The following is a 23604-nucleotide window of genomic DNA, read 5'->3' on the forward strand; positions in this document are numbered from 1 at the left end:
CTGCGACAGAAAATTTTAAACAAACAGAAAAGACACTAACTTGCAGCTCTCCTTCCCACCAACCGCCTGGGTTCTTTTTTCGGATCAAAATCAGCTGACCAGGGGCCAGGGTAAGCTGCTCAGGACCGGTAGCGGTGTAGCAGGCGATAACCTGTGCGATTTCTGGAAAACAAGATCAAACATCGAGGTGCAGTGTTACGGTCAGGAGAAGAAATTCGAGCAAGACGCAGCAACCTCCTGGGTTCACCGATGAAGGTCATCAAAGCCACTGCCCTGGGCTGGTCTTCTACTAAGTGAAGACGGCCCACTCAGTGGCCCCTGTTCCACGACCTACCATCCAGATGCAGCAGTCAAGGGCTCAGGGGATCTTCTGGTTCTGCTCTAGGACTTCCTCATCATCTCTCAGAACTTATTCACCAAACTTCCCTCCATGAACCCCATTCTTGCCCCCCAATTCCCACACCTTCTGTCCCAGCCCCTCCCCCAACCGCTGCCAATGCCCTGCTGCCCAGACACGCAGGGGTGGGTAAGTGAATAAAGGAACTTGAGCGGACCTTTCCCACCTGCCAAGTAAGTAGAAAGAGGAATTCTATCTTCTCCAGAAACTTTCGGGCATGTGGCGCTAGCTGATGTAGATGTGGCTTTAGACTCTCAGGCCCGCCCACGTGACCATTTTTTCTGTGGCTCACATTTTGAGGGGGATCCTTGACTATCAGGTGGGAATCACATAAATGCATGTTTACTTTCATTTCAAGTTAAAAAAAAGGATTGGGAGTTAAGAAGAGAATTTTATGCAAAAAGAGTACAGTACAGGGGAATCAAAAAACGTAAACAGTTCTGTACTTTCCCTAAATGTTAAAAATCTCATGGGAAGAATTCCATCAGTACCACAGACCAGGCTCTGAAAAGTACATTTCTACTGGCACAGGAGGACGAATATGAAAAAACAAAATGCTTCTCTGACTGAATTCTGGCATATCTACGGTGACTGCTTTCAGAACTTCTAGAAGCAATACAGAACGAACTGTTCTAGTCCTCCACACTCTGTCCTCAGCATAACAGATCTTGAAAGAAAGAAGGAATGAGGGACAGAAGGCAAGAAAGAAAAGAGGTAAAAAGGCCCCCTGTACTTCCTCCTGCAAAGCACATTAGCAACCCCCTCTGACCTGTTCTGCCATCGGCCGCGGGCCACCACGCTAGGCGCGCCAGGCTGTCGGGGGGCAGGCCCAGCCCTGCCAGAGGCTTTGGGGAGATCAGGGGAAGCAAGAAAGAGGCCAGCTGACATACACCTTGGCCCTACCGGGAGCCCTCCCTGGGAAATCTGTGCTGGGGGTAAGAATTCTCCCCTCACACGCCAAGGACTAGCTCTAGATTCCAAGAGTTTTTGGTCTGGAGAGAGTCCAAATGAGTGTCCTATTTGGCCTCAGATTTCCCCACTCCTCAAAGGACCTGGCACGCACAGCCAGGTCCTTTGAGGAGCCCCCAGCATTCTTTTCTGTCTTTTGTGTCCCTGAGCAGCTCACTGGTTTCAGTACCAAGTTAAGCCCATCTGACCCTTTGGAATGACAATTCAAAATGTAAAACACTCACAGTTAAAACAGAGATGGGACCCAGGGGTTCCAGCGGTCTGAGTCTGACTAAAATCCTACAACAACCCGAGAACCCGCTTTTCCTTGTCAGGTAAGCCCATCTAGAGCTGAGCACCAGACCCAGAAACACCAGCCCCTCCCGCAAGCCTGCTGGGGACGTCCCCATCTACTGCCTCCTACAGACATGACAGCAAAAATGCTCAAATGACCTAGAGGAGGGGGACGTGCCTTATAAACCATATTATTTCACATCTGCGTCTTTCCCCTTGCATTCATGGTACTATTTGTAGAACATGTGATTTTGTTTTAATCAACTACAGCACTGAATTCAGAGGGAGGCCTGTAATTTCGTACCTTCACTGGGTACCTGAGGAAAACCACCCCGTGGCTTCTAATTTAATGGAAACTCTACTTTGTTGCTCTTTGAAGCCCCGCCACTATTTCTGTCCTGGGACTGAACTGTGCTGTCAGGAGAGGAAATGAGCTTCCTGGACCTCCCACGAGGATAAGGACGCCGCGGCTACACCCCAATCTTAGAGCTCCATGCATTACAACTTGCCGCCACCTTGCCTGACTTACTTCTTCGCAACCCACGAGAACATTCTGTCTAGCGATGTCCTCACTTCCCATGTGTGAAGCAACAGCTAGAGTTCATAACCATGTACACACTATTAATGGATTCCAAGAAAAGGACAAACTCCAACCCCTCTTAAGAAAGATTCTGTTGTCTTCCGTTTAGGCGTCCGGCCCCCATGAACAAAGATTGGGAGCAACTCCCAATTACATTCAAAACAGTGAAAAATAAGCATCAGGGTTTGTAACTTACCAGGTTTTTTTCCTAAACTCCCTGTTTTCCCAGCAGTTCCAGAGCCCTTAAAACAGAGCAAAAGGTCTCATTTGCATACTGCGGAGTTTTGGTCATTCAACTTAAAACACGATCAATGATGAAATGATGACACAAGCCCGCCCGAGCCCCCGGAGCCCCCTGCTCATTCTGGGGAAACACAGCAGCACTGTATCTGCTGCCATCACATGGGGGTCAGGAAAACGTGGGGCAAAATAAGTACTTTAAACACACAGCTTTTATCCTCTTCTTTAGAGAAAAGTGAGCAAAGGATGTGGCCCTGTAGCATCCCAGAGGGCTCAGGTGCAGCCTGTCCCTGGGTCAACCCCAACAGGGGGTGCCGGGTAAGGAACACTCTTGTCTAGGTCCTGAACACTGAGCTCCTGCTTATGTTCACAAGGCTATTAAATATTTCATATATAAAAACTACAGAGACGCTGACATCCATGAGCCCAACACCCAGATTTACTAATATTAATATTTTGCTACATTTGCTTTAGAGCTTTCTTTTTTTTTAAAACAACAGAAACGGCAGAGTGGCAATTCAAACACGCCTCTCCCCATCCCGTTCACCTCTTTATCCAGAGGTAGCCACTCTCCTTCGTATCCTTTACGCCCAAATCTTACACTGTTAAAACACTGAAATTCCTCTACCCATGCCGGATGCACAATCCACAGAAGCAGACCATAGTTGTGGTGGGTTTTTTGTTTTTTTTTTGTTGTTTTTTGTTTTTTGTTTTTTTTTGTTGTTTTTTTTTGTTGTTTTTTGTTTTTTTTTTGTTGTTTTTTGTTTTTTTTGTTTTTGTTGTTTTTTGTTGTTTTTTGGCAACTATTAACTGCTCCTAAAGTGCTCTGGGGTTGAATTCCTTTATGGATACTCATGGAATTTTAAACCAGCTAAACAGGACAATAGGGACCTCGAGTCAGGACAGGGGCCAGACTGTAATCTGTCTTTACTTTTCTGAACTGATTTTCATTATTGAGTCCCTGTCTGGCAGTAAATTAAGTATTCCAATCAAGACAAAACAAAACGCTTAATAAAGTAAATGACAGTTACTGTAAGAATAAGAACATGCCATTTATCTAACTTATCACAGTCCCTTTATTTTGGTTATTGAAATTTAATAAGCATTGCCCAGGGAAAGTTCAAGTTACAGTTTTTACTCTGATTACGATTTCTGTATTAACAAAATATATAATACCCAACTCCCTTGCTATTTTTAGGCTGCATATCAAAATAAAGGAAAGCTAATGAAACAAGATTTCAAATGACCAGTTAACTTTCCCAGTATGGACAGAGAACACACTCCCTATAGTTCATAAAAGGAACAGGGCATTTGGCACCACACCCAATGACAGAAACCACATAGCTTCAGTGTGTTCCCCGCTTTTTTTTAAAGCAGGCTCTATGCCCAACGTGGGGCTTGAACTCACGATCCCAAGATCAAGAGTCACATGCTCTACCAACTGAGCCAGCCAGGCGCCCCAGTGTGCTCCTTTTTTAACACCAGAGCCAGCACATAAACTAAGACATACTCAGAGGGCCAGGTTCTGTCCTGGCACCCCTCAGGAATGCGGCAGAAAGGCTGCCGCAGGGTCTGTGCCACGGCCCTTCTCCTACAGAGAAGGGAAGCCAGGACAAGACAACCTTTCCCATACCCAGGGGGGCAATTCTGCTATCGGAGGCTGAGTCTGGTTTTAGCAGGAAATTTTCCTTATACACTGAACTCTTTATCCAAGGAGAATGAACAGCTGACTTTTTAGATTTTTTCATCATTGTGAAATACTGTAGCTAAATGTTTGTCCAAAATCTTTAGCACTGTTGATTCTTCTGTGGCTTGTATTTTAAGACCATGGTTGAAAAGCACCTTATAACTCGGCTTACCTTTAAAAATGTCAGGTTTTTTTTTTTTAATGTACTGATTTCAGATGGGTTTTTTAAAATAGAAAACTATAATTTATCAAAATACAATGTAAGTAATGGCTTTTGTCTTTATGCCTAGTAGTAAAAATTGAGTTTAGTTTTAGTTTTTCCCCTGCGCCCCTGAAATAACATCTGTATGATTCTTACTGGATCCGACTGGATTCCTGGAGAAAAGCCCAATTCTCCCCTCTCTGCGTCTGCAGAGGACAATTCGCCAGCTGTCCTACCGGAGAGAAGCACCTTCTACCAGGCTTCTGCCAAATTCTCTAAGGGTAAGCAGACTCATGCAAAACCTTCCCTGGGCTGCTCTCAAGACCACAGCAAGGGAAAACAAAACAAAACAAAACAACCCCAAAAAACCAAAACAGCTACAATGACACTCCCTAAAAAAACAAAACCCAAGCAAAAGAAAAACTGCTCCTGGGCACTGCAGGGAAGGTGAGAAGGGAAGGGGAAGCACTGCAGCATGGGGTCAGGCTCCAGGTCCCCACGCTGCAGGTACCGGGGCCTGGGACCCAGCCCAAGGTCCAATGAGAGAGGGAGCTTTGTCCCCCTGGCTTACACCTGAGAAAGCTGGTGTTTAAAAAAAAAAAAGAAAAGAAAAGAAAAAAAAAAGAAAAAAGAAAGCCAATTCTTGTTGGTTTATTTATGTGCAATGGATCTGTTAAATGACTACACTGATTTACCCTGAAATTCTCCACTAACTGGAAATTAGCCACTATGGGACAGGCTCCCAATACTCTGGGGGTGGGCACACCCCACTGTTTCATTAAGCTCACACCACCTCAAGACCACTTGGACCAACTGGATTTTTAGGGCCCCATGTAACAACAATGGGAGCCATTTCTGATTTATAAGCATAACAGCATTTAGAATAAATTCAGGCCCTTCTCGATGGGCCTGAGATACTAAGGCCTGGCCCAAAGTGTTAATCGATCTCTTAAATCTTACGTCTTCTTAATGTGTAGGCCAAAATATAAATTTTAGAAACTCTCTACTGCCCAATGTTCTGGGTCCCGTATCACCAAAATTCTTTTGTTTACATGGGTGAAATACTGCTGTGGGCCTTTCTGTGGATATCCCAGATCAGTGACCCTGAAGAACTAATCATGCACATTCACTCCAAATTCTAAGTCAGTCACATGCAGGGACAGAGATGAATACTGAACATGAACCCAGGTGACGCAGACCAGCCTCCACTCCAGCCCCAGGGAGTTCTTCTGCTTGTGGGAAGCCAAGGCTTACCCTACAGCACCAAATGACAAGTTCAAACGATTCCAGGTCACTCTGTATTTGCTGTCAAGTTCCCAGAACTTAGCCAAACCCACCAAAACGTTCCACCATCAAATATTGTGACTCCCCGCAAAGAGAATCACCACACAGAAAGGGAGAGGAAACAGTTAATGTGGGTTTACCTCTGAGTCTTTAAGCCTCACATAGTTAGAAGGGAAGACTCCGGACTTGTCGCCCACTGTTCCTGTCCACCAGTCACCATCTTTCTTGGTAACCAAAATCACATCCCCTTGCTGAAAGGTTAAATCGCCTTGCTCAGAACTCTCGTAAGTGTACATGGCAATAAATTCTGGTGGGGAGAAATATTGAGATACGGAGAGAGCTTGATTGTTTACAGAAATCCCAGACAGCTTTGCAAACTCAAGTTTATGAAAAAGGAAGTTAGGATAAGATCCACTCAAGAGAAAGGCTTGTCACAGATAAAACCAAATTGTAGGACACCCTGGGCTCCGAATTCCCCAACTGCACATAAACATTCAGTAACTGCAGACAGGGGGACAATTCCTGTGAAGACCCAGCCATAGGAACAAAAAAGGCCAACTGCGGTTCTACCAACACTGAGTGCCAGGAGTGAGCTATAATTTAATGTCATGATTTCCTTTTAAGTGAAAATGGCTTTTACATTTACTTTTAACTAACATTTACCAAGCGGTCGTGCTGAGCACTGATTCAGAGGCACTGACACACAGGGTCTTGTACCCACATCACATATCTGTATTTCCATTTAAAGGGCACCAAGTCACAATTTTGGGAAAGTTTTAGAGGTATAACCTTTATGTAAATTAGACACTGTTCATTATTCAAGTGCCCGAGTGAAAACTCATGCCCTTGTGTGCCATATACACAGATAGTCAGAAGCTGTTAAAACACAAAATAAAAGATACACGCTCTTTAGTTAAAAACGGGCATCTACCTGCCATTTGGGTGTACAAACAGGAAGCGTGGACTGATAATAAAAGTAATGTCTACTCGATCCCAGAAAATAAGCAAACCTTTCTGAACAAGGTGAAAAGAGATCTCAATTTCTTGTATTTTATTATTCACGTCTTAAAGGATGAGAACTAATGTTCCTTACACCTTGCACGGGAAGGGTGTGCGTTCCAGGGGAAGATTTTCTTTTTAATTACAAAGGGTCGATTTTACTTAGGCTCAGAAACCAAATCACACTCTATGAAAGATCACTAGACACAAAATTCTAGACACTATACTACATGCAGGATAAAAGATTTATAGCAAGAAGAACCTAGGTTTCTTGTTTCCACTTTTTCTCCATTTTATCCTAGACCTTTGGGTATTTTTAAAAAAATTTAAAAAAATCACCATGTACCTACCCAGAAAGTTCATTTTTATAATGGATGATGCTTGTTTCTGGCTAAAACTTCAGATGGAACCCTTAAATTCAGAGCCTAATGTTAATTAACAGGCAGAAATTTAGTATGGAGGAATCCTTTTGGCTCATTTTAAGAGCCTCTGCAGGGAGTACTAATGAAAGCTAAAACAAACACAAAAAACCCCACAAAGCCCCCTAATGCGTGTGCTAATGTGGGCAGCTCCACCTCCTGGGAGAGCCCTCCAAGGCCTGAGTCAGCTTCAGCAGCGCCAGCCTACAGGCTGGTGCCAGGAGTGACCGCTGGGGAGAGCGGACCCCACAGCAGACACAAGGTCATCCGAATGTGCGAGCGAGAACAGAAACCCCTCTGTCTCGAGTCTTCCAGCACGGCTGGCGCACACCTCCACGGTTCAAACTGGAAAAATGATTTCCCACACACGGAAATCAATCTGGCGGTTTTGCTAAGGACATTCTTTTTTCATTAATATATTCCTTTTCCTGATTTCTCAGTACTCTGACCCTTCCCTTTTGGTGTTGCTCTGTTACTTGCCCTTTAGCTTGTGTTCGGCCAATTAAGACAGGATCCTTGGCAGATCGAGACTTTTCCCAGTGATTCCTGCACTGAAAAGTCAGTTTCTCAAAAATGGATCCAAATGTTGAAATAACTTTCAAAATGCTTAAGAAACTTCAGAAGCATGAACTCTGGCTGAACCTATGGCTGCACTGTAAGATACCAAGGAGACTGAAAAAGACTGTGGCTTTGCTTGCCCTGCTGTGCACACAGGCATCTCCGAGGCTGTTGGACTCAGTGGGGACTCCGTGCGAACCAGGACATGGGAGGAGGAACCCGTGGTGGCACTCAGACCCGCCTCCGAGACATTTACCACCGGGCACTGGCCATTCCCAAGCCGGCATTCTAAGACAAATCTATTTAATCTGGCATATGGTTTACTTTAAATGTGACTGCCTTTAATGCAATATGAATAAGGGGCTCATGAAAGTATGTAGACAGCTTTTCTCTGAACGTCAACTGCCAAGCTCTCCCACGCCACTCCGGAAGGCCAGCAATCTCTGTCCTAGTGTTTCCTAATATTCCTAAGTCATCTGACAATGGATGTAATAAATGTCAAGGGGGATTAGAATCTCTCTCTGTCACCCAACTTTAAACATGCGTGTGGTTCACCTGTGACCTCTGTAGCGAGGCCTCAAGGGACGAGGCCTCTGTACATGTTTCAAAACAAATCAGCATTCATCAGCACTGCTCCTCGATGAGAATGCCCACTGTGTTAGGAAACGAAACGAAGGGGAAAGCAGATGCTCACTGACCTTTCTCTTAAACGCTTGACACAGATTCTCTGATAATCCTTTGTACTAACTTCCTACCTGAAGGGATGGTCTGTATGCCCACTTTACAGATGAGGAAGTGAAGGCATGATCAAGAGTACGTGGCTACTAGGTGAGAGCCAGGGTATAAACTTCGGCCCTCCGAGGAGGCTTAATTGGACATAATACACTGAATTTGGGCAGAATCGTAAAATTTGCTTTATACAAAATTGACCACCCATGCTGTGTTTAGAAGAGTTTTTTGCCTCGTTCTGCTAACAGTGGATAAAACACTCATTCAGATGACTGATAAGAGTGTATAAACAGAACTCTCCTAATGATCGTTTTGGTGGGAACAGCAAAAACGGCATCCAATAAAATGCTGGATTTGTTTGGCAGTGATGAGGTTTTTATAGCTGTATCTATCAACTACAAAAATTTTTGCTTCTCAAATTCCTTTTGGAGAAGTAATTGTGTTACCATGAGTATGAAAGACCACTGAACCTTAATCCTTGCTATCTCCACTGAAACAACAGTTTTCATACTTCTGTCTTTCATAAGGCATGCTTTCTGAGGAATTCAACAATCTCATGATGACAAACAAACTAAATCAAACACGCTATCTTCACAGAATTTACTTGAGGAACCCATGAAAAATTAGCACATAACTGGGTAGACCTCTGTTAGCTAGAAGCACTGACGAGACTTCTGGTGGAAAGCCTGTCAGCTTCGGGTGCTCTCGTCAATCAGATGAGAATGGCTAGGCTGAAGGCAGAGAAGATGGAGATTTTTACCACTAGAGCCTGGAATTGTGTGGGTTTCGTTCATTCTAAACCCCACACCATGTATCAGCATAAGTAATCCTCAGAATTATGTGACGAAGTAAAGACCAGGAAATAAAGCAATTCATTACTTGTGTCATAAACACTCCAAATGACCTTTTGAGGCCTAAATCATCTGGTGTGGTTATTTACCAGGAACTGAAAAACTGAGCTTCTCGGTTTCCTTTGAGGTGGCAGAGACGGCAGAGATCGCCAGGACAGCTTTACTCGACTGTTGTCGTTACAGTTTGAACAAAACACTGATGTACGGGTCAGGGGAGAACGGGCCCTACTAATAGGGGGAGCAACGACCGCAATTCAGCCACAGAGATGCTCACAAAACTGGATCCCTGGCGACGCTGACGCGCCTGTTTCGAAAGCCAAAGGGCTCATGACCAACTCTCACGACAAGATTCAGTGTTTAGATCAATGTATCTGATACTGTTTGGAAAGTCTCCGTGAAGTACTCTGCTTCTGTGAGGATGTGACCTTTCATTTTACCTCAGAGTGGAACACACCGAGCGTACATCAGCATAGTTTAGTTTAAAGCGAAATCCCATCTCATCTCAAACATTTACTGTTTATGTGATGTGATCCCCTCCACCCTCCGGAAGAACATCATTTGACTCAGGTTCTCTCACCTTCTCCCGAAATGGCTGGCTTGGCTGCTGGCGAAGCGACTCTCTTCAGACTAGCGGGACTTTCTGACGAACCAGAGTCCATGCTGGAAGAGGTGGGAAGAGAAAGTACCTTAATTTTTATCTTCAAAGAAATGAATACAAATGACATTGACTTTCCTTTTTTTTTTTTTTTAAGCTGCTTAATGTTTAAAACTCTAAAGCATCTGCAGCGGAAACAGGTGCACCTGGCTAAGTTACAACACGGAACGTGCAACAGAGGCAGGATTCTGAGCTCGCGTTGTCTCTCAGCACCTGCGATGCTGGGTGCGCAGCCAACGTACTGGTCTATTTCCAAGCATGAAGCATAGATGCTCGTCCACTATTTTTCTCTCTTGAAGCTCATAATTTGTTACGAGCACCTACATGATTGCAATAATTGAACTATAACCTTTAGGTTCAAGGCTCCATGCTCTAAGGTTCCTAACAAAAGAGAGAATTCGTTCTTCCCATTATTTCCCCAAATGCTTGGGGCCTCTAAGTCTTCCTGTGTATTTGGCATAGTACTGGGTACTAGGCATGAAGAGAGGAATCCTCTCCAACAGACCCACAAGAACGTTCCAGGTCTCAGAGTAGAATTCCCCCTTACAACAAGTCACTGAAAAACAAGATATGCAGCCTTCCACAAGTGAAGGGAAAAAAATGACCACTTATTTGTCAGAGGTTGCCTTCTGCTGGCACGTACCCTAAGTTTTGCAGTTAGAGGAGCGGGAAGACAAAATTATCCTGCAATCCCATCTGTGACTCTTAACCAATGCAAGCAATCTATGTTAATGCCTAACATTGTTTTCATCTAATAGAAGCAGATAAACACAAAAATACCTTGTAGATTTCCTTATGGGCCCTGAAATGAGTTTCACGTAAGACTTGGGGAACCAACCCTTCTGACCTTGAACTTCTCCAAACCACCACATGTCTTGCTGTTCCAGGACGGTGATGACATCATTTTTGTTAAAATTTAAGTGGTTGTCTTTTTTGGCTCTCCAAGGATACAGGGCTTGGGCTTGTAGTCCCTCCACCTTCTCGCCCTTGTGTGGAAACACATAAAGGACCTCTCGTTACTCCGTGATCCGTTACGAACCCAGGTGACATCAGCGTTGGCACGACCGCTCCTTTCCAGCAAATGCACACGGACACACACACACACACACACACAGCCACAAAGAGCCCTGCCTCGGGTGCAACATGGGTGCTGGATCCGTCCCTGGGCCTTAGTAATCGCTTCTTTACAAAAGGAAAGGCAAAAACCTGCCAGCCTATTCACAAGGCCATTGTCTGGCCATCTCGAACACCCCCTTTAAACAAACCAGAAGGTCGTATTTATTTTGTGGCACCCCTCCCCCATTTCCAAACGGATTTGGACATTTGGTGGAAGATTAATACCGGAGCAGAAATCTTATGGCATCTCAGAGGATAATGAACTGATGTGAGTTTAGGTGGACACAAGGAAATATGCCCTGCATTGGATTCTGCTTGTTTTAGCTCCTTTTTAGAGACACGAGGTGTAAATCCATTGTGATCCACTGCAAACATCTGTATGCAAAGGCAACGTGGGGTTACAGAAAGGAATGGAACGTCACCTCTGCCTCCTCAAAATAATTTAGGTTAAAAGACTTTATTAACCGTAAAGCCCCATAAAAAGGGACAGTACGATATTCTCAGCAAAGATTTCACAACTGATGGGGAAGAAAGAGAGACACACAATGATCTGTACCACCTGGCAGAATGAAGTCTACTACAAACAGGCTCCAACTAGTCACTGTGGGAACAGACAGAAAAGAGGAATGAATTCTGCCCGAGGGCAATAGGGACAGTTTCGCAGAGGAGGCAGCACTGGAGTCGGGCCTTGAAGGGCGAGGAGGACTGTGAGAGCTAGGGCTTCGGAAGAAGAGGACTCCAGGCTGAGGGTGCGGCACAGGCAAAGGGTCCAGGAAGAGGAGCACAGTCCCGGGGTGCGTGGAGCCTAGTTTCATGGAGGGGTGTAGTAGGAGATGAGGCTGGAAAGGCAGGGTGAGGCATTTATTATCTTTTTAAAAACTGTAACATGAAACCATTACAATATCTTAATACGAAAAAAATACGTCAACATTCAATCATACGTGAAAATGGACAGAAACAAACGATAATGCCCAAAGACAGCTCATTCAGAACCAAGGTGTACTTGCCTTTAGAAGACATTTTCCTATCGACGCTCGATAGTGAGTACTTATGTCAGGTCAAATAGCCCCAGCTGCCATGTTGTCACCTCTCCACCCTGGTCTTCTTGGGTCCTCACCTTCTTAAACCTACGACCCCTCCTCTCTTCCATCTTGGCGGCATACCTCCTTCAAATCCCACAGATTCTCTGCCTCTCATTTTCCTCCCTTGGGCTCGCAGGAGCCCCCTGTCCTCACAGCCCACTGGCTTGTGGCTCTTTTGTGCTGTCTAGTCCTCCCAGCTGCTTCCATTCACTCCTCTGCCAAGCCAGGGCCCCAGGGTCAGCCATTTTGACTCGGTGGGCCCTCACTGGCATCTCATAAACCCTCGCCCTGAGTCGCCTTCCCTATGTCTGCCTTGTCAATGCTTCGGCAAGGACACATCTGAATAATCCAGCCTGGACTCAGGGTTGGAACCCTATGCGTGTCACTTATTAATTCATGACTTTGGACAACTGTTTCATCTCCCTAGGCCTCAGTCTCCATATTATAAACCAGAAACACTTTCTCTTAAAGGTTAAGAAAGTTTAATGCATCTATCCATGGTATTGCTGTGATAGTAATAATTATCGTCGTAGTAGCTTCTCTTTCTAGTCCCGGACTGTAAAGTTATGGCTGCAGGAGCTGAGACAAAGTGTAGGGATGACCAGTTACAGATTCAGGTTAAATCCAGCCCAGAAATCCTTCTCTTCTTGGCTGATTTTGAGAAGTTGGCAGCCCTTACTGTCCCCTCCCAAGAGCGCGGCCACACAGTACCACCTGGACTCCTTTCTCTCCCTTATCCTCCTCCAGTCTCTCTTCATCCTCCCTCTCCCAGAAGAAGAATCCTGTCTTCTTCCTGCACCCTGCATGTGGTTCCCACCCCCAACCATTACGTTCTTGGTGCCTGACTCGGTGGACCCTTTCTCCCTGGTGCCCTCCCTCCGTGGTCACAAACCTCTCCACTTGCTCACTCTCTTTGCTCCCCTGTCCTTTGCGATCCCTTTATCCTACTCCTTCCCAGGTCACAGGTACACTCTTCTTGCCACACTGACTGCTCTCTGCCCTGGTCACCACCCCGCTTTCTGCAAACAACCAAGCCGGGACAGAAGCAAAGAGCAAAGGGAAGGAACCCCCCGGGTAGCTTCTCCTCCTCTCCTGGGTCGGAGAACACACACACACTCTGCCTATTTTCCATTTTCTTGCTCTGTTCTCTCTTTTTTGAAGCTCTCACACGTGGCCTTGGAGCTGATCTACATTCCCACTGCCTGTCGGATGGGCCCACCTGGTGCCCCACGTTCACCTTAAACTGACACATCTGCAATCCAGCTCCTCCCTCCAATTAACAATCACTTTCTCTCTGTGCCCGTTTCTCTTTGAAGTCAAGTCCTTTACTCAATCCCAGAGCGTTTTCCTTCCCTTTGGCTCCAACAGGAGCGTGACTCGGTCCTGTTTAGCGGTTGCTGCTGCCCCATGTCCTGTGCTTGCACCCACGCCACGAACCTGTTCCAGGTCAGAAACTGTCCCCCACCCCCAAATGCCTGCTCTATTTACAGACATGTCATTCCTTTACCTTTACTGTATTAAGTCAACCACTGCTTCACTGTATAGAGTAATAACATTCATAAAAACTACTTTGTCCTTTCAGAAACACTTCCTCAGTAGGGCATTTAAGAGCTTCCCATTCACCCATAATCAGCCAATCTTTTCCGATATATACTCACTGGTCTCCCCAAATTGACTGGCCGGCCCAAGCTTTTCCTGAGACACTCGGCTCTCCTACCTTCAAGCCTCTCCTCATAGTATCTGCTGGCTGATAGGCCAGGCCACTCCACTTCCGAATTAAATCTACCCAGGGCAAGATGCCGTTCAAATGCCACCTCCTTCGTGAAGCTCTCCTGGTCAACTTGTGCAGGAGATGACCCTCCCCTCAACTCCCCAGGCTCCTTAACGCTACTGGGAAAACTCGAACTGAATCCACACTGCCACCTGACCCAGAGACATATAAATTAACACTGTCCAGGAGCACTTGCCAAACGTGCTGGTACTGGGTACAGTGGGGTAGGTCTTCACACTCCCACTGACTGCCTTTACCTGGCCTAAAACAGGAGACGGAGAGGACCCGGTGGCCGTGGCTGGAGTAAATGCTGATCTCTGCCGTAGCTGGCCAGCACTTGGGACAGTGAGCGAGGGCTGGGCGGCCCAGGCGTCCCAGTTGTCCGTCTCTGGCTTCTCACTCGTGCTGGTGGGCCACCTGGAAGGAAACATATTCCACCATGAGAAGTCAGTCCTTCCTACGCGCCAGCTTTTCGCCCACGGCAGGCGGAGACCCAGTACATTTATGGGGCTTTCTAACGTTCAAAAACAAGACGGGGAGGAAAGAGCTTCAGACGTGGGCTTGAGTCTGGGCTTCACACCCTAGTGACGAACCTCAGGCAAATGACAGAAGTCTCTCCGAGTCTTCATTTCCTCATCGATAAAATGGGAACAATATTCTGCCACTCTGGTTCATGGTGAGGGTCCCATGACATGTGGGATAGGGTCTCTCTGCAACTCAAGCACCAGAGAGGCAGCCTCGCATGATCACTACGGCCATTTGTAAAAGCGCCAGCGAGGCCAGCAAAAGAGAAGGTCTACAGCACGTGCGAAGCCAGCTTCGCAGCTGGTGCTTAACACCGTCTCTCTGTCCCATCCACCCTGCAGTGAGCACCTGGCCACGTGTCCAGCCACCAGGGCAACGACAAGTGGTATCCTTACAGCAAACAGTCACGCTGGATCTCAGGGACAGCTTTAATTTTGTGTTTTTTACAATGTTAAATAAATACATCTGTGTAAACATGAATCCAAATGTAATTTAATTTTTACATCTTTATAAGACATAAGGACATTTGGAAATCAAAAAAATTCCTTTGAGGGGTGCCAGGGTAGCTCAGTTGATTAAGCGTCTGACTCTTGATTTCAGCTCAGGTCATGGTCTCACAGCCATGGGATCGAGCCCTGTGCTGGGCTCTGCACTGGGTGTGGAGCCTGCTTAAGATTCTCTCTCTCTCTCCCTCTCTAATAAAAATTAAAAAAAAAAAATTCCTTTGTTAGACTGCACACCCTGATTCTGGGTTTGGAAAATAAGATGCCCATAATTACAGCAGGAGAACTGCACACCACCCACGTATCACAATGACTGGGTCCACAGCAAAACAAAATCCTAGAAAACACGGTATTTGTGTTCTATGTTAGCCTAAGCTTTAGTTTAAAAAAAGTCGGAACTTTGCAATCAAGATCAGGACAGGAAGGGAGAGTTTCAACTTGGAATCATGCTTAATGGGAGGTGACTTTTTAGTAGAGATTAAACAGGGAGGACCCTTCTGCACCTGCAACCTTTTACATGAAAATAAGAGTATGAAAACCTTGCTATTCCTTACATCCTTCCCTCCACTTGCTCCGCCCTGGTCACCATGCTCCTTTCTCCCCTCTGTTTGAGCCATCTGATCTTTCTCTAGCATTACGTCTGGACTCCTGGCCTTCCATGTTTCTTCTGAAAGACGATTAGACTTGAAAAAAAAAATTGAGATAATTCTTACTCAGATCACTCCTACTTGACTGCTTGTCTAAAATGCTTTTCGGGGGTGCCTGGGTGGCTCAGTCGTTAAGTGTCTGCCTTCAGCTCAGGGCGTGATCCCAGAGTTCTGGGATCGAGCCCCACATCAGGCTCCTCCGCTGGGAGCCTGCTTCTTCCTCTCCCACTCCCCCTGCTTGTGTTCCCTCTCTCGCTGGCTGTCTCTATCTGTTAAATAAATAAAAATCTTTAAAAATAAATAAATAAATAAATAAAATACTTTCCGACAACTGCACACGTAGATCACGGTCCTCTAACTGCGAGCATGGACAGCAGTTTCCTTCATCATTTCAAACCTCTGCTTACACACGTTTTTGAAGGCCATTTCCCGATGACCAAGGGCACCGCCCCGACAGCAGCCCAGAGCACATGTCGCTTCACTCCCTGGTACGTGTGTACCAGACTGATGACAGAGGAAAGCTTTAGAGGAAACAGCTTTCTAGCTTGTTCAAAACCACATGACTGAATTCAATTTCTGTTTCTGACCAGCCAAAAAGGGCTGGTGACATGCAGGAAATGACTCTATGTGCTGACTGACCTGGATGTCAGATCATTAGGAAATGGTATTTCTCCATTTCTGACCAGAGCGGTCAGAGAAAGGGGTAATGAAAATAAGCCCTATCCTTTCCGCAGAGGTACAGCTCAAAACTATAACAATACTTGTAAAGGATTACTGAGCGAGGAGGTGAACACTCCTCAGAAAGAGTGTGTCTACACGTACGTGGAGCTGAAGTCAGCCCAGTTGTTGGGGGTCGTGGAGGGCTCTGGAGCGGTCACTGCCACAGGCGCGGGGGTCTCACGCACGGCCAGTTTGGGTGCAGGGGTGGAGGTCGGGTCAGGCCCGGGTTTGACTGGAGCGGGAACCTCATTTTCTGGGATTTTCTCTGCATAGTTTGCAGGGAACCATCCTGTCTTTCCTTTTAATTCTCCGCCAAGCCAGCCCGGTTCTCCAGTTTGGCTTTCATCCACCTGCAGGAAAAGTTGCAACGTTTAACTGAAGTGGAGCTAAATCAACCTGTAAAGACACCAAGCACCCTCCCAGGCCCAAGCCCTAAGCCTCTGACCCTGTCGGAAGGACACACCGCACACGGATGCCTCTTCACCCTATTCTCGTCTCCGTGTCTGGAGAATGGTCTCTAAACATTAACTCTGAACAAACAGCATGTATTGTAATGCAAGTTCTCATTCTTTCTGCCTTTTTTTTTTTTAACCGCCCCCCCCAACCTTTTCCAGCAATGGCAGTTAAGATAATGTGCCTGAAGTCCTCAGGCCCATAGTTGAAATTTTTAGAGTTACCCTGAATTGGAAAGTGATCTGACAGACTTCATCACTCAGGAGGTAATGTAATTATTAAAAAATAATCTGACTTGGGTTTAGGATTTAAAGCTGAAAGCAAAGGGTGCAATCAACATTAATCAGTACTCTAAAAATCTCTAATAACTAGAGATTTGTTATTTGGTATTTGTTCAGCACAGGGATAAGAAAGATAAAAACATGGTCTTAGATGGTTTCCACAGGAAGCAAAGCTGATGTTAAGCCACTTAAAAGCACGTCTTTAATTTTCTCATCATATATCTCATTTAAATTAAATTAGAGATTATTCATGGCAACGGTCAATTTTATTAAGGTCCTATGTTTTTCTTTTATATAAATTTAACTTTTTTATCATAAAAGTGCACCTGAGAACACAGAATTCCGCTGTCTAAAATTCTCACAGAGGCTATTATATCAAGTGCTTTTAATGTTTGCATTTTAATTCTAACTTAAAAGGATCATTTAAAAAAAAAAAAAAGGATCATTCAAAATCACCAGGATGGTTCTACCTATCTTTATGAGTTACCCCCACTATTTTATGAGCAACAGGAGAACGACTTTGGAGGAAAATTACGTTCACTATTAGAAAACTATTTTCATTACTAAAAAAGGGTCTATCAGAGACCTTATCTTATTTTTATCCCTTAATATATACTGCCAGAGGAGGTAAAACATTGAGCACTTCATCAGACATTAATGTTGCTTTTTAGAAATCATAGACATGAGTAGGTAGGATCATAACAATGATTCTGGAAAAACAGAAAAAATACCAGTTTTCTAACTCATTCAAATATACAGTAAAAAAAATTAATATAAAATGAAGCCCCAAACTATGGAACCAAACATCTACTACCTGCATTCAGTGCAGAGTAACTGTAACGTTTATTAGCATACTTGAATTTTAAACATGCTTGGGATGGGGTGGAAAAAGTAGAATTACATGGCTTACGACTTAACTCTACATCTTATTTATAAAACTTTCAGAAAGTGGAAGATGCTGGCACTCTGCTCCACCTTAAGGAACCCTTACTGTCAGGGGTAAAAGCAATTTTTAAAACTGAGAAGTCTCCAAAAAGGAGTTCCCCAAGATAAAGAGCGATATTGCTTCAGAGGTTCTATTTTTTGCTTTACAGTTCTGATATTCTTGCTAACGCTTACATCAGATGTGAACACATTAGCCACTTTTCATTCAACTCCCCCACACTGTTGTGTGCTTACGTTCCTTTTTCTGGGCAGCCCCAACTGTTTCTCTAGATGAGGATTTAGGATGACATTTTTTTCCACTTGGATTTTATGTGAAATGCAAATGGCTAAATGCCTTTCCTTCTTCATTTATATTTATTGGGGATATTATGACACATTTAAACATCACTACAGCTTTGCGACGGAAACAGCTGTTTCTAGGCTGGACTGTGCCGGGGGCTCCCCAACTCCTCGGCAGGTTGAACAGTCAAGCTCCACCTCCCTCCACTTATTCTAGCACCACAGGTGATGTCAGGCAGGAGTGAGTGAGGAAAGAACTTGAGCCTAAGACAGCGAAGGGTCTGATCAAGAGCAGGGCTCTGCAATTAGACTGCCCCAATTTAAATACTAGTTCCACCATTTATTAACCCCGTGACTTTGGGCAACTCCATCTATTGGTGCCTCAAGTTCTTCATCTGTCAAATGGGGATAATAGTAACTGTCTCATTATGGTGAGAGAATTGTGAAATATTTAAAATACTGCCTGGTATATGAGGAATGTTTTAAAAGCCACCTCTCCTGTTGTCCCACTCTAAATCTGTACTGAAGCTCTCTCATTTGGTCTTTTGTCCTGTTCTAAGGGCCTGGTCTTTACCCTCACTTCAGGGAACCAGCCCTGGTTTCCTGTATGAGGGCGCTCTCTGCTCTAGAAAGCTGCCTGGGACCCCGGGCCCTCTGTGTTTGCCTTATTGCCAGCAGCAGTCCTTTAGGGGCTGGAGTTCAATCCTGGATCATGGCCTGCCTGGAACTCCTACTGGTCTGTCCAAATAGGACCTCCTCAAATGTTCGCTGCTTTACTCAATTATGTCCTATGTTTTACTGTCATTCCCTTGACACACAGGGTCTTATATGGTTAACAGGACTTTTGGGACTGACATCTGGAACTGGATCTGAAGCCCCATGGGGAGATCTAGCTTGTATCCCAGGTAGCTGATCACACCCAGCCCTGTTTCCCTGATAAGACAGAAAGCATGAGTCACCGCTGCAAGACGGTTTGTATAGTTAGGAAGCAGAGAAGGTACCATATCATTCTCTTATCTGTGCCAACAAGAGTTTCTCCATCCTTCAGGGTAATAGTGAAATCAGTTTTGCCCTTTTAACCAAGGAAATTCACTGGTCAACTTTGACCAAACAATAGTCTCAATTAGCCTGATTTGTTCTTACAGGAATCCATTAATTTTAACGAATAACTTAAAGATTCAGAGGATAGAAGAAAAATTCACTCTTAACGTTAAATTAACCACTCATAAAAAGCACAAAGGTTGTCAAAAGGAGAAACATTTCTTCCTGGATTTGGGAACCCTGACCCAAAATGCCAATCCAATGATGGAAAAACAGTGTGTACAATCAGAACAGAACAAGAGTTCGGCATACAAACGTTTCAACAGGGCTGGCTATAATGTGGAGTTTAACGTATGTCAAGTAGATCCATCTATGGGAGGCTCTAAGTCAGGGGGATCTGAAATACTAACAATATTGGCCTTAATACACTTTCATTGCACCAGCCCCACTGCATTTGAGGTCATTCTGGTGGAACATCAGCAAAGAGGGAAACACAAACCTCAGATACTGCAGATGTGTCTCGAATGTTACCGATCTAGTCGACACAATGTTAATATCCACCATATGCTGCAGGGCTTGACTGCAACAGTCAAATGCACATGGCAGCTATGAGGTTCAAGTACATATGGCTAAGCCCGATAATACTGTCTCTTTTCTCATGGTTTCTATGCTTCACGGCTGCCAAATACATCAGGTAGCATAAGTATTCCTGAAATCTCTGACCTTGTCACAAAGAGGGGAAAAAGAAATTCCCTCTCCCCTCACAAGCATGACACAGAACAAGGACAGCAAAGAGATTTAAACTGTGTACAGACTCAGGCCAGGTGGTGGGGCTGCTTGGTATGTGCTGAGGAGTACGGGGAGCAAGACACGGTTCGTGCATTTGCTAGCTTGGAAATGCAAGGTTTTCCCCAAAACTTTTGGGTTAGAATATTGAAATTGTTCTCTAAAGCCCTAATCTAGAGTTCGTCAAATTTTTCCTCTGTTCTAACTACTCAACTCTGCTCTTGCAGCACAAAAGCAGCTGTAGGCAGTATGCAAATGAATGAGTCCAGCTGTGTTCCAATAAAACTTTATTACAAAACAAGCAGGCGGCTGCGTTTGGCCCACTCCTGGAATCGGATGTGTACTGGTCCCTCCGAACAGTGATGATACTATGACCAACTGTGACTAAAAAAGCCAACCACCTCAAATGTTAAGGTTACGGAAATCAAAGGAAGGCAGGAAAGGAAAGATACTGACTATATTAAAAAAAAAAAAATCTCCATCAAGAGAAAACAAGGAGAAACAATGAGTTTAATGTTACATGAATAACATCAAATTAGAAGATGAACAATTTTCAGAATGAATTGAACTGGTTGATGGCTGACAACCGCTAACAAAGTATCCTTTTCTGGGATATTTCTAAGAGGATATGTTTCAGAAATGACTTCAAATTAGTCTTGACAGGAAAAACGCATTAGGTTAGATTGGTGGTTCCCAAAAGTGACTGTTTAACAGAACTACCTGGAGAAGATACTGAATCCTGAATATGGAGAAAAGTGCCCAGAGTCTCTAGGGGTGAGCTCTGGATCGCATATCTCTTCTAAGCTCCCTGAACAGTTCTAATATCCTCAGTCCTTCACCACCCAGACCGGCTGAGTCAGATGATTGGCCTGTGCTCTTAAGACAAACTTCAACAAAATGGCAGTGAACAAAAGCCTTCTGGTTTTTTTTTTTTTTTAAAGTAAGCTCTACATCCAACATGGGGCTTGAACTCATCACCCTGAGATCAAGACTCGCATGCTCTTCTGACTGAGCCAGCCATGAGGCCCTCTTCTAATTTCTTAGGCTATTCCAATACACTGTGGATGTCAAATTTGATCTATTCACCCTCCAAATATTGGGACCTCAGGATCAGAAGATAGGCCATCAGTGTTCACAGTGTTTAAGTCCTAGCTGTCAAGGTCAAACTCAATGACGAAGCTTCCATTAAGAAGTTCTTCCCTGAGTATATTGGTCCATTCTGATTCCTTTCTTCTTAAATTCCTAGCAGAGCTAGTAAGCATGCGTGGAGAACTTCATCAGATGTTGGCTTTTTCATGTGTTTCTCCCTACTTTTCTAAAAAGATTTTAAACATCTGAATGGCAGATGTCATCTTAGATTTCTTTATATTATAAACAATATTTAGAATAGGACTATATACAAGATACCACTTTAACTTTTTTAACCGTGGGAAAAAATATTTTTTGGAGAAAACTGGACTGATAGTTAAGTTCCTTCAAAAACAAGACTTTCTAAAGCTCCCTCCAAGACTGCTGATGCTAAAAAAGGAAACGTTAGACTTCTGAAATCTAACCAGGAATAGTCCGCTAATGTACAAAGTCTGAGAAACGTGAGAATCTGATGACTATTGTGCTCACAAAAATAAGTGAAATCCTAATTATTCAACCAAGAGATTGATAGTAGCGTTCTACTACCTATTTTCATGATATTTCTTAACCTCAAACTTCAGAGAATAAAAAAATTGTTACTATCACGTCAGTTTCCCTTGGGTTTTTTCGCGCTGATTGTTAACCTCACAAAGATAATACAGTTGAATGCCATTTGGGGTGTAATGTTGCACCATGCAGAAGACAACACTGCTGCTGTTCCCTCAGCAAACCAGTAAATTATGCTGAGCTGTACATTCCATCCTTCATGACATATCTGGGATGTCTGAGATAAAGCAAACACCATTCCAGTCCTGGATGCTCATTCTCTGTTATACTTGTCAAAGTTGGATTTATTTTTAGTTGGGACACTAGTAAATATGAAAATAATATAAAAGTACAAAAAAATTAAACATGAAAGCCGCCTCTTTACTGCCCAGCAGTAACCGATGTTAACGGTTTCATGTTTGTATTTCAAGAATTTAACCACACACATAAAAACATTCACATATACACACACACAGATTTTTATTTAACCAAAATGCAATTATACTGTACATATTGTTTCTGCCTTTTTCTTCTTTTTTTACTGGTGAGCTTATCTGTATGTGAACTATTTTTTTTTTCACATCTTAAATCTTCCTGCTCAGCTATATCATAATTTATCTAAACCATTCCCTTACTTATACGGGGCTATTCCTTTTTTGTTTTTACCAACAATGCTGCAGGGAACGTTCGTCTACACATGTATTTGTGCATGTGCCAAAATACCATCTAGAGGAGGGAGAGAAGCAGAATTTCTGGGTCAAGGGGAATAAGAATTTTAAATTTAAATAGGTATGGTCAAATTGCTTTTCAAATAGCTTAGCCAATTCATACAACCATGCTGACAGTGTGTATTTCATCTACTTTCCTGCACTCTTGATAAAGCTGGATATACCAAACCTTTAAACTTGCTCAGGTGAGAAACGAAAAATGTGATCTGGTTTTTTTAACTTGCATTTCCTGATCACCAATGAGATAAAGCCTCTTTTTGTGTATTTTTCATATCATATACTTTTCTTCATGTGTGAATATCTCTTCAGATCCTTGGACAAGTTTTGTAAGTTTTGGGTTTCTTTCATGTTAACTTTTAGGGGTCTATACATAATATGGATGTGTTTTGCAATATAGAAGTTTTAATTATTTTCTGTTGTCAAATCTGTCCATGTTTACCATTTATGGCTTCTGGTTTTAACTCAGAAAGGTATTTCTTTGCCAGGAAATTATTTCCATCGTCTCCTTTTAAAAAAAATTTTTTTTGAAGAAATTTAACTTTTAAAGTTTAAACTACTTGGAACTTATTTTTGTCTGTAGCCAGAGATGGAGACTTAACCTTATAATTTGCCAAATACACAGCCTTTAAGTTAGATCTGAAATGGAATTTAGCAAAGAGAAATCCGGTACACAAACGTTTATACCTCTTTTTTTTTTTTTTTTTTAAGCAAAACCTAACACACAAACTCAAAACATATTTTCACGGCCACGACAACACCCGAAGATATGTGTACTTACACAAAGTCAGTGATCTGAAAGAAGGAAACATTTAATAAGATGCAGACTTCCTGACAGTTACACACACTTACCCATTCCCCTTTAACCTCCACCAGGAAAGCAAAGGTTTGAAAGCAAGGCAAAATATGTTTAATGAATGTTTTAGTTTTACAGCACATCTCAACTCTATTCCTCTAGTCAAGCTGGTGGTTAACTAGCCAGTTTGAGGAATAATAACACTGTAACAGGACTATGTTTCCAAAAAATAGCAATTATTTCTCGTTAAAGCACAGACCATCTAGAACACTTCCTTACTGTAACATCTGTAACACTTCCTTATCTCGAGAAGAGAACACTTCTTTTCTGTACCTTGTGTTGCGACAAAACCCAGTTTCAAAACCATTAGGCTCTTTTTTTTTGTTTCAGTGTAAAGACACAACTTTGTAATGAGGC

The 23604-nt window shown here is 43.7% G+C and overlaps 1 protein-coding gene across 13 annotated transcripts in view; it reads right to left on the minus strand.

The window, feature by feature from the left end:
• The window catches only part of ITSN1 (intersectin 1), a 206032-nt gene that overhangs the window by 50307 nt on the left and 132121 nt on the right, over window positions 1–23604 (minus strand). For 10 of the 13 annotated variants that reach the window (XR_004624017.1, XM_034655974.1, XM_034655990.1 and 7 more), the window contains 8 exons: window positions 23244–23258; window positions 16310–16557; window positions 14070–14229; window positions 10624–10829; window positions 9766–9848; window positions 5773–5939; window positions 2416–2461; window positions 41–162 (listed from right to left, as the gene is read on the minus strand). Coding sequence is in view for 12 of the 13 variants with exons in the window: in XM_034655974.1 (XP_034511865.1) it covers window positions 41–162; window positions 2416–2461; window positions 5773–5939; window positions 9766–9848; window positions 10624–10829; window positions 14070–14229; window positions 16310–16557; window positions 23244–23258 (1047 nt within the window). In the remaining variant the exon portion in view is untranslated. The remainder of the gene's footprint in view (window positions 1–40; window positions 163–2415; window positions 2462–5772; window positions 5940–9765; window positions 9849–10623; window positions 10830–14069; window positions 14230–16309; window positions 16558–23243; window positions 23259–23604) is intronic. The other 3 variants (XM_034656003.1, XM_034656007.1, XM_019800022.2) reach the window with 3 other exon arrangements.

The sequence above is a fragment of the Ailuropoda melanoleuca genome, chromosome 1, assembly GCF_002007445.2.
Source record: "Ailuropoda melanoleuca isolate Jingjing chromosome 1, ASM200744v2, whole genome shotgun sequence".
Taxonomy (NCBI): domain Eukaryota; kingdom Metazoa; phylum Chordata; class Mammalia; order Carnivora; family Ursidae; genus Ailuropoda; species Ailuropoda melanoleuca.